The 11,396-nt window shown below is 45.7% G+C and overlaps 1 protein-coding gene across 6 annotated transcripts in view; it reads left to right on the top strand.

Moving 5' to 3' along the window:
* NF2 (neurofibromin 2 (merlin)) overlaps window positions 1-11,396 on the top strand; it is a 75,716-nt gene that overhangs the window by 35,539 nt on the left and 28,781 nt on the right. For all 6 annotated transcript variants that reach the window (XM_011957669.1, XM_011957671.1, XM_011957668.1 and 3 more), the window contains 4 exons: window positions 533-667; window positions 4,654-4,728; window positions 7,071-7,184; window positions 11,046-11,168. In XM_011957669.1, coding sequence (XP_011813059.1) covers window positions 533-667; window positions 4,654-4,728; window positions 7,071-7,184; window positions 11,046-11,168 — 447 coding nt within the window. The remainder of the gene's footprint in view (window positions 1-532; window positions 668-4,653; window positions 4,729-7,070; window positions 7,185-11,045; window positions 11,169-11,396) is intronic.

The raw sequence follows: 11,396 nt of genomic DNA on the forward strand, positions 1-11,396 counted from the left end.
TCAGCCACCTGAGTAGCTGGGATTACAGGCGCGTGCCACCATGCCCAGCTGATTTTTTTTTTTTTTTTTAATTTTTGGTAGAGATGGTGTTTCACCATGCTGGCCAGGGTGGTCTCAAACTCCTGACCTCGTGATCCACCCCCGTTGACCTCACAAAGTGCTGAGATTACAGGCATGAGTCACTGCTCCCGGCCTAAACCTATGGGCTTTAATTCTAAACCTATGATAGCCTGGTTATTTAACTAGAGGGAACAACACTTACGTTACTCCTCCTTTAGCCATTGAGCCAGTGACAGAAGCCCTCGGTGATTGTTCTGGGGGACCCAGAAGTCACAAGAATGGAACAGTTTTGCTTCTGCCTGCCCCAATTCAGAAAGCTGAAATCTTCTTGGTTTATAAGATAGCTGTGACTTCTGTTGGGACCTGCTGAAACTTGTCACATGTGACAGTGTGTGCCAGATACTTTGGAAGGTTGAATAAAATTTTGAGCCTCAGCTGGAGCTTACAGTGGCTGTTCTTATTGGATCCACAGAATAAAAAGGGCACAGAGCTGCTACTTGGAGTAGATGCCCTGGGGCTTCACATCTATGACCCTGAGAACAGACTGACCCCCAAGATCTCCTTCCCGTGGAATGAAATCCGAAACATCTCGTACAGTGACAAGGAGGTAGGACATGTCTGTACTGCAGATGCCACCAGTGGCCCAGGGGTCCAGCAAAAGATCTTTCCCCATCTGCCCCCCTCGCTGGAGCCTCCCCAGCCAGGGCATCTCCTTGTTATTCATAGAATCCTTTAATTCTCAGGCTTTGAGGGTGCGGTTGTTGATTTTCGAAGTATTTACAGAACAGTATTGGCATCAATAACCCCACTATGACTAATAGGAAACTGGGAAGCTCAACTTGCCAGGGAGAAACCCCAAAGAATAGTAAACGAAAACAGTAACATTTTCTCATTACTTGGCTTTCTATTTCTGTCAATAAATTCTCTTTGTTTTTTTGTTTTTTTTTTTTCTTTTTTAGAGACAGGATTTCATTATGTATGCCCAGACTGGATTTGAATCCTGGGCTCAAGCAATCCTTCTACCTCAGCCTCCTGAGTAGCTGCTACAGGTGCGCGCCACAGCACCTGGCTTAAATTCTCTTTTGAATTTTAAGTGTGGTCTTTATTGAGCTTTCTTTCTGTGTCCGGTGCTTGATATATGTGGCAGAGAAATATATATACACACATATACACATATGGACATATATGTGTTTTGTGTGCGTCTCTCTCAGTAATGATATAAATAAGTATATTAAGTTAATATACTTACAAGAATTCCAAAATAATTAAGGTTGAATAACTTAGACAAATGCTCTTAGAATTCAAATATTTCCATATAGGGTGGTGACTTACCAAAAAGGTCCCATAATGTATAATCTTGTGTTTACTCATCCATCCATTCATTCATTCACTCATCCATTCATTCATTCTTCCTTCATTTTATTTTATTTTTATTATTTTTTGAGACAGGCTCTCATTCTGTCACCAAGGCTGGAATGCAGTGGCACATGATCCAGCTCACTGCAGCCTGGACCTCCCTGGGCTCAGGTGATCCTCTCACCGCAGCCTCCCAGGTAGCTGAGACTACAGGCATGTGCCACCACACCTGGCTAATCTTTTGTAGAGATGGGGTTTTGCCACATTGCCCAGGCTGGTCTTGAACTTCTCGGCTCGAGCAATCTTCCCACCTCAGCCTCCTAAAGTGCTGGAATTACAGGTGTGAGCCACCGTGCTCACCTATTCTGCATTAATTTTAAAGGAATCATTGAGCATCTGCTTTATGTTAGATTTCATGGGGGAAACAAAGATGTAGAAAATCCAGTCTTAGCCTTCAAGGAAGTCAAGTAACTACTCACCTGCTATCATAAATAAGTGCCGTGGAAGAGACATGATGACAACGATGTAGTCTTCCATATACAAGCACTTTCACCCTGACCCTCTGAATTTAATCTGTCCAAGAACACTGCTGTAAAGGCAGGGGCTGTGTTGTCATTATCTCTGTGTAACATCAGGAAGCAGAGACACAGAAGGATCCAGTGACCTGTGTCTGAGTGAAGTAGCAGAGGGTAGGAGCTGGAGTTGCTGATGCCACAGCCCCTGCCTTTCAGGGAGGCCCAGAGGCTGAGCCCTGAGAGCACAGGGGCACCAGGGAGAGGGAGGCTCCACTCAGTGACCTCCTGGTACCTGCACAGCCAGGACACAGAGTAGAGAGTGAAGAACAGGAACAGCTTTTGTTGCTGCCTGCAGAGCCCCAAACCTGAGCGTATTTCCTATTTTCTCTTTCTTCATGACAACTCAAGGAAGGGAACACAGGCCCCTGGTTTCCAGTATGTGGTTGGGATCTACTCAGCCATGCTTGATAAGACAGACTGAGCCCCTTAATTCAGAACATTCTGACTTTGAAGTTTTTGTAAGTATTTAGCCCAGGAGATAAGCAGATAGGTATTTCTTTTTCTTTTTTTTTTTTTTTTTGAGACGGAGTCTTGCTCTGCCGCCCAGGCTGGAGTGCAGTGGCCGGATCTCAGCTCACTGCAAGCTCCGCCTCCCGGGTTCACGCCATTCTCCTGCCTCAGCCTCCCAAGCAGCTGGGACTACAGGCGCCCGCCACGTCGTCCGGCTAGTTTTTTGTATTTTTAGTAGAGACGGGGTTTCACCATGTTAGCCAGGATGGTCTCGATCTCCTGACCTCGTGATCCGCCCGTCTCGGCCTCCCAAAGTGCTGGGATTACAGGCTTGAGCCACCGCGCCCGGCCGGTATTTCTTTTTTAAAATACTTAAATTGAGAGTTCCAAATGACATAAAGCTGTATGTGTGCCACCCTATGGTAGTTTTCCATCTCCCAATTTCATAAAGTCTGTGTATTGCCCATCCACACATTTGTGCTCTAAAGACTCCCTAAACACCCATTCTTCAAAGAAGCCAAGGATTGAAGTCTCCCGTAGTATGGCCTGACATAGTAAACTCTAATATGCCCTCTCTGGGAGCCAGGCACCATCATGTTCCATCATGTCAGTAACTCATGCAGTAAGCAGAACCCAAGCTGACTTGACATAAAAGAAGTAGTCTTGGTAGTTAGGCATGACAGCTGTGCTGTCAAAACAGAAATGTTAGTTTATTTTAAGTGATCCGTTGATTCTTTGTGTACGCCCTGGCGTGGTGCAGAGCCTGCAGTTTCCCCACTACTTGTGGTTTCCCACTGACAGCTCCAGGGTTTGACAGCAAAGCCAAAAATAAGCTCACAAAATTCATGAATAGCAGCCTACACAAGAGCAACACTGCTTCGAAGTTAACTTGGCCGAAAGCGAAACAAAGGATCATTTTCTGTCCTCAGTGTACTAACCCCTTCTTGGGCAATAGAACATGTGAAAGAAATATTATCTTCCCAAACATATTTATCTGCTTAGCAAGTGTTTCTTGGGAATGGATATCCATTTTGTAAGTGCATCTTGGAAATCTAAGATCTATTTGGTCTTATCGGGAGCGGTTGAGAACAGCAGCCATTTGTTCCTTGCAGGCTTTCCTGCTAGTGGTCTAACCCTAGGTTCTCCTACCAAGTCACCACCCTGTCCTTGTCATTCATCTTTCTCTCCATTTTGATTTCAGAATCAAGGACTGTTTTCCCTTCTACTATAGTCCATTTTTTCCCCATTTGATTCTTTCTATTAACAGTTTTTATCAAATTATTCCCATGTTCAGAAACCTGTGGTGAGCACAGGTATCCTGTCACATCAAACCTGAACCCTTCTTTTTTTGTTTGTTTTTTTGAGATAGGGGTCTACTCTGTTGTCCAGTCTGGAGTGCAGTTGTGCAATTACAGCTCACTGCAGCCTCGAACTCCTGACCTCAAGTGATCCTCCCACCTCAGCATTCCAAAGTGTTAGGATTACAGGTGTGAACCACCATATCTGGCCACCTCTGACTTTTATTCTCACTGCCAGCCCCTATGCCCACCTCTTCCTCCCTCCCAGGCTAAGCCTATTATATCATCTTAGTCACCAAAAAGCTAATACCACACACACACACACACACACTGCTCATTTCCCCGTCTCTACCTTATTTCTGGTTTTGCTTTGTGCAGAATGCCCCTTCAGCCTGCCTTTTAGCTACCCTGTTGGATTCTTCTTCTAAGATCAGCTTCACTCTCTTGCTTCTGGTGGATCTACTGTGAACCTCCACACATTTGTGATTTGCACCACCCAATGAAGCACCAATATATGATGTGATTTCTTGAATAATTGGCTGTTGTTAGCCTAGTTCCAACTAGATGGTGAGCTTCATGAAGGCGGGCCCATGCCCTAGACTACAGTAGCCCTCCAGTGTTGGCCTCAGGGGTGGGCCCGTTAAGGATGCTTATTTTAGGTTGTCAAGAATCCCTTCCCACACTCATGCCTAAGACGGCCTAGAGAGCACACCTTTAGGGTCCTGAACTTCCACAGCCCGAGACTTGGTGCTCCTAATTCCCTGAGGTTTAGTGCCTGGACACTGGGAAGCCAGGACAAGGCATAGCTTCATGCTGGGCTGTGGCCAGTGTGGTTGCTGCATTTGTGGAATTTCCAATTGGTGGTAACATTCCAGGCTGTCGGACTGAAACTGTGTTCTGCTTCATTCTTCCAGTTTACTATTAAACCACTGGATAAGAAAATTGATGTCTTCAAGTTTAACTCCTCAAAACTTCGTGTTAATAAGCTGGTAAGTTGAGATCCTGGTTTTCATTACTGATAATGGTAGCTTTTCTGAGAATTGAATACTTCTTTTTAAAGAATATCAGAGTGACATCTTGTGAAGTGTAGAATGGTATCTCACTTGGCACATACTTTCTCTTTAGCTTAGACTTAAAACTAAATTATATCATGAGGAAGGTTTTTTTTTTGAGACAGAGTCTTCGCTCTGTTGCCCAGGCTAGAGTGCAGTGCCAGTGCCATCTCGGCTCACTGCAACCTCCGCCTCCCAGGTTCAAGAGATTCTCCTGCCTCAGCCTCCCGAGAGGATTACAAACATGAGACACCATGCCCAGCTAATTTTTGTATTTTCAGTAGAGACAGGGTTTCACCATATTGGTAAGGCTGGTCTTGAACTCCTGACCTCAGGTGACCCATCCAACCTTGGCCTCCCAAAGTGCTGGGATTACAGGCGTGAGCCATTGCACCCGGTCACTTCTATACTGTTTTAACAGGCTGTTTTGAAAACTTTTGTATCTGCCTCCTGGTGTACATAGGCAATAGTTTCTTTGGAGTCTTGAGTATACTGGGCTAGGTGGGGTGGCTCATGCCTGTAATCTCAGCACTTGGGGAGGTCAAGGCGGGATAATTGTTTGAGGCCAGGAGTTCGAGACCAGCCTGGGCAGCATAGCAAGACCCTGTCCCCCCAAAAATGAAAATGAATAAAATTTAAAAAAAAATAAAAAATAGGGCCAGGCACAGTGGCTCAATGCCTGTAATCCCAGCACTTTGGGAGGCTGAGGCAGGTGGATCACCTGAGGTCGGGAGTTCGAGACCAACCTGATCAACATGGAGAAACCCTGTCTCTACTAAAAATATAAAATTAGTCGGGCGTGGTGGCACATGCCTATAAATCCCAGCTACTTAGGAGGCTGAGGCAGGAGAATCACTCGAACCCGGGAGGTGGAGGTTGCGGTGAGCCGAGATCATGCCATTGCACTCCAGCTTGGGCAACAAGAGCAAAACTTCGTCTCAAAAAACATAAATACATAAAAATAAATAAAAAATAGAATTTAGGAGTAGAGGTACAGGGCTCAGTATATGTTCAAATTTCAAAATTGTGACACATTGTTTTCTGAAGAAGGTGAATTGATTTTTACAGAGCCAACAGTAGTGGGTGAAATTTCTTTTTTGCTATCCTTAATACTTGTATTATCAGCCTTTTAAAATTTTTGCCAATCTTGTGCATCTAAAATGGTATCTCATTATCATAGTAACTTTTTTTGTTTGAGATTTTGAAATAGGGTCTCACTCTGTTGCCCAGGCTGAAATGTAATGACACGATCATGGCTCACTGCAGCACGGACCTCCCCAGGCTCAGGTGATCCTTCCACCTCAGCCTCCCCAGTAGCTGGGACAACAGGCACACACCACCATGCCCAGCTAATTTTTTGTATTTTTTATAGAGACGAGGTTTTGCCATGTTGTCCAGGCTTATCTTAAACTCCTAGGCTCAAGCAATCTGCTGGCCTCCACTTCCCAAAGTGCTAGGATTACACTTCCCAAAGTGCTGGGCCACCATGTCTGGCCAAATTTTTTGATGTTTTTGTAGAGATGGCATCTCACTATGTCACCCAGGCTGGTCTTGAACTCCTGGGCTCAAGGATCCTCCCACCTTGGCCTCCAAAAGTGCTGGGATTACAGGTGTGAGCTACTGCACCTAGCCTGTTTTCTTTATTGGCTATATCTTCCAGTTGGTGGCTCTGTTTTTCTTTTTTTATGTCTTGACAATAAAAATGTTTAATTTTAATGTAGACAAATATGTAAATTTTTTTCTTAATCACTTTTTGCGTCTCACTTGGCATCTTCTCTTATCCTGTGATCATTAAGATATTCTTCTGTATTGTCTTCTGAAAGTTTCAAGGGCTTAATCTTTGCATTTAAGTCTTCAATCCTTCTGGAGTTGATTTTTGTGTAAGGTGTGAGGGAGGGATCCAACTTATTTTTTTCCACATGCACCCTGTTGCCTCAGCCCAGCTTACTGAATGAGCTTTCCTATCCTCCCTGGTCTGTAGAACCACATCTTGATGTAGGAGAGTAAGGTGCATCCAGAAGACATGGTGAAGTGTCCTCCAGTCCTCTCTTCATTTGTGATTTTTACCTCCTGGCATATCTGAGGCACCTTCATTTTGCGTGTTTCCAGAGCTGAGAGCACTAGAGGCCACTAGCAGGGCTTTAGTATTTCATTCCATGTGTTCATCTTCACGTTTACTGCTACCTGCAAGAGCTCAAACTGCTATAGCACTAGTGAGCCGGTAGGCAGTGAAGTTAATTTGTGGATATTAACCTTTTTGTCTGCTTCTGTGGCCATAGATTCTCCAGCTATGTATCGGGAACCATGATCTATTTATGAGGAGAAGGAAAGCCGATTCTTTGGAAGTTCAGCAGATGAAAGCCCAGGCCAGGGAGGAGAAGGCTAGAAAGCAGGTGAGCATGACCTTGTTTTAACTGATGATGTCACTGTATGATCAGTCCTGGCCTGGGAGGTGAGGAGTGGTTGTGGGCTCGCAGGAGTCTTTTGACCATGGACATACCTGCTCTTGTTTTATCCCTGTTGGATCTTCATTTGCTGATGCCTACCTGGTGGGATGTCAGCTCTGGAAATGAGGAATACACCCTAATAGCATATCTAAAAGAAATATCTCTAGTAATTTCTACACTTGGAGAAATTAAGTGTGATTAACACCGGTTTGGGACAAAATAGCCAAGAGTGCATGCATCTATCTGTCCAGCTAGCTAGTTTGCTTGCTTTTTTTGCCTGTCTGCCTCCTTGTACAGCCTTCTCCTTTTCTAATTAGATGGTGATAGAATGCAGGGTGGCATTTCAGTGCTTGCTGCTGGAATGCTAATTTGACTCTGGCCGCAATTCCCCACTGCAGGTGAGACCTCATGGCATGTCACCTGCCCCAGGAGGTGGCAGGAGCACCTATCAGCAGACTGGATGATCTGCATCGTTGTTTTCTACTCATAAACCTTCTCTACTCATGGAAATCCACACAACTAATTTGGGCCCTACTGCTGAGAATACCAATTGTGTTTTTGGATGAACTACTAGAGTAGCAGCAGCTGCAGTTGGCTGCCCTCAGGACTTGCAAGCTCAGAGGTGTAATAATTAGTCTGTGTGCACCTTTCTGATTTTGATACATTGGAGAGGCTGGCTCCCAGCCCTAGGATTTAGAGTGAAATGCCCAGTGTGCTTCCAGCTCTTCATCTCTTTGCTTTCTGAGGTGGCGGGCCACAGATGTGTTCTTTAGGATGCTTTGGGGGTGATGGGATGGATTTGTTGGACAAAGAAATCCTGCTGAGCCAGCATGGGGTCATAGTGGCAATTTCATGAAGAGCTCTTGGCAGTGGCTCATCCCTATAACTCCAGCACTTTGGGAGGCCAACGCAGGAGGATCACTTGCCTAGGAATTTGAGGCTGCAGTGAGCTATGATTGCACCACTACATTCCAGCCTGGGTGACCAAGCAAGACCCTGTTTCAAAACAGAAGCAAAACAAAATACCAAAATAAATAAATAAGAAGGAGGAGGAGAGCTCTCTTTGACCTTTTTCTTAGCAGAGCAAAGCTTAGAAGTAAGAAATCTGAAAGTGTCAAGGAATATGGAGCCTGCGGGCCCTGGCAGAGAATAGCAGAACACTGCGATCGGCACTGCCTACAGCACAGCAGAGCCACAAACCTGGCATCTGGGCAACCACAGATCAGGTGGACAGACACTGACCTTGGAGCCAGATCTGAAATTTAGAATGTGACTAAGTCAATGACTTACCTTCCAGACTTCAGTTTTCTTATCCATCAGGTGAAACTAATGATGTACCTTCTCCATCTCAGATGAAGGGATGTATATTACACCTTAAAGTCTTTGTAAGCAGCAAACTGATTTTGTAAATAGGAGGTCCTTCATATTGGGGTAGAGGTCTCAGGGAAAGTACAGTGCCAGGAACTGAGGGAGATTACCTGACTTTTTTTTTTTTTTTTTTTTAAATAAGGACTAGGTCTTGCTCTGTCACCAAGACTGGAGTGCAGTGGTGCCATCATAGCTCACTGTAACCTCGAGCTCCTGGGCTTGAGCAATCCTTTTGCCTCAGCCCCTCAAGTAGCTGGGACTACAAGTGCATGCTCCCACACCTAGTTAATTTTAATTGTTTTGTAGAGATCAGGTCTTTCTATGTTACCCAGGCTGATCTCAAACTCCTGGGCTCAAGCATTCCTCCCGCTTTGGCCCCCCAAAGTGCTAGGAAGACAGGCATGAGCTGCTGTGCCTGCCTGGCCTGACTGGGCTCTCTTCTCTTCTCTTCTCTCTTTCTTTAAGAATTATAGGGGAGGCCGGGTGCGGTGGCTCAAGCCTGTAATCCCAGCACTTTGGGAGGCCGAGACGGGCGGATCACGAGGTCAGGAGATCGAGACCATCCTGGCTAACACGGTGAAATCCCGTCTCTACTAAAAAATACAAAAAATTAGCCGGGCAAGGTGGTGGTCGCCTGTAGTCCCAGCTACTCGGGAGGCTGAGGCAGGAGAATGGCGTGAACCCGGGAGGCGGAGCTTGCAGTGAGCTGAGATCCGGCCACAGCACTCCAGCCTGGGCAGCAGAGCGAGACTCTGTCTCAAAAAGAAAAAAAAAAAGAATTATAGGGGGGAGGGGGGAGGGATAGCCTTAGGAGATATACCTGATGTAAATGACGAGTTAATGGGTGCAGCACACCAACATGACACATGTATACATATGTAACAAACCTGCACGTTGTGCACATGTACCCTAGAACTTAAAGCATAAAAAAAAAAAGGAATTATAGATATGTAGTAAGCCACCTTATGGAAATTGTAATATGATGGAAATTAGAGAACAAACTGGCCAAGCTTTTCACTGACTTGCAAGGAGAAAATTGGAGAACAACTTTCACTGTTTTATTGCTTGTCTTTGCATTATCTTTTCAAGCTCCAATGTATGTATATGTGTGTGTATGTGTGTGTGTGTGTGTGTGTGTGTGTGTGTGTATATATATATGTATTTCTTTTTTGACTTAGGATTTAGAAAAAGCAACAGTCTTAGAAACCTTGTATGACCAGAGTGTGGGATAAGATTGAAGCAAGAAGTAATTAAATGTGCTTTAAATTATTTAAGGCAGAAAATAATGCAGTGGCCACTTCTGGATTCTGCTTTCTGAACTCAGTTAGTACCCCGGGATCACAGAGGAATGGCACTGTCTTGTGCTTGTTCCCCTTATTAAGCTCAGCATGTGGTCCAATTAATGCAGTGATCCAGAAGGCAAGGGAGGTAGTGGTGGCTTTGTACTGTTGCCTTAAGGACAGGGGGCTGTGTTCCCCACCTGGCTGCCTCCTGTCATAGGCCTGGCTCAGGAGTTGTCTCTGCATGAGGCTGTGCAAGTCTGTGCTGTGGCTGTTGCAGCTCCCCGCTGTGAAATACAATGTGTGAACTATTGATGCATCACGTAGAATGATTCCATCTTCTCTGTGGGTCAGAGGCAAGAGTGGATCTATTGTTGATGAAATCAGAGATGTGAGAGGGGTCCATGTGGATTAGAAATGGTGAGATGACTTGCCTGCCCAGATGAGAAAGCTCTTATTTCTGGGGCTCTATCTGAGGGAGGAGGTCCTGCATTGTGTCCTATCAGCCACGGGGCAGAGCCACCTGAGGTTTCCCAACAAAAAGCAGCACTGGCAAGGTAGCCATTTCAATGCACCGTGTATAAGAATGCCTCCTTCTGCCAGGCACGGTGGCTCATGCCTGTAAATCCAGCACTTTGGGAGGCCAAGGCAGGTGGATCACAAGGTCAGGAGTTCAAGACCAGCCTGGCCAATATGGTGAAACCCTGTCTCTACTAAAAAATACAAAAATTAGCCGGGCATGGTGGCAGGCGCCTACAGTCCCAGCTACTCGAGAGGCTGAGGCAGGAGAATTGATTGAACCTGGGAGGCAGAGGTTGCAGTGATCCGAGGTCATGCCACTGTACTCCAACCTGGGCGACAGAGGAAGACTCTGTCTCAAAAAAAAAAAAAAAGTTTCTATCCAGGTCAAGACTTGGTTTGGTTTTTTGTTGGTTGTTCGTTTGTTCATTAACTACTACAATTTGTTTCAAGTGGCTCAGCTTTCAACTCTGCAACTGGTTTAGAAGAATGGGGTGGGGAGCAATAAGAATGACCCTGGTTACCTAAAGGAAAAGGAAGGAAAAAGGTCCCAAAAGGGGAGACTCTGGAGATGGGGCATCTTTGGGCACCCTAGATCTCGAGCCCTGTGATTCAGTGACTTTTTCTTCACCCCTCGCAGATGGAGCGGCAGCGCCTCGCTCGAGAGAAGCAGATGAGGGAGGAGGCTGAACGCACGAGGGATGAGTTGGAGAGGAGGCTGCTGCAGATGAAAGAAGAAGCAACAATGGCCAACGAAGCACTGGTGATTTCTAAGGGGCTGGGGTTCCAGGAGGCTACCTGGGGGCTTCCTTGGCTTTTCTGGAGCTCAGTCTCCTGAAGACCATGAGTTAGCAGCGTTTGCTTTGAAAGACTTAATTTCAGCTTTAAAAAAACCAGTGCCGGCTGGGCGCGGTGGCTCAAGCCTGTAATCCCAGCACTTTGGGAGGCCGAGACGGGTGTATCACGAGGTCAGGAGATCGAGACCATCCTG

Source organism: Colobus angolensis, unplaced genomic scaffold (assembly GCF_000951035.1).
Source record: "Colobus angolensis palliatus isolate OR3802 unplaced genomic scaffold, Cang.pa_1.0 Scaffold448, whole genome shotgun sequence".
NCBI lineage: Eukaryota > Metazoa > Chordata > Mammalia > Primates > Cercopithecidae > Colobus > Colobus angolensis.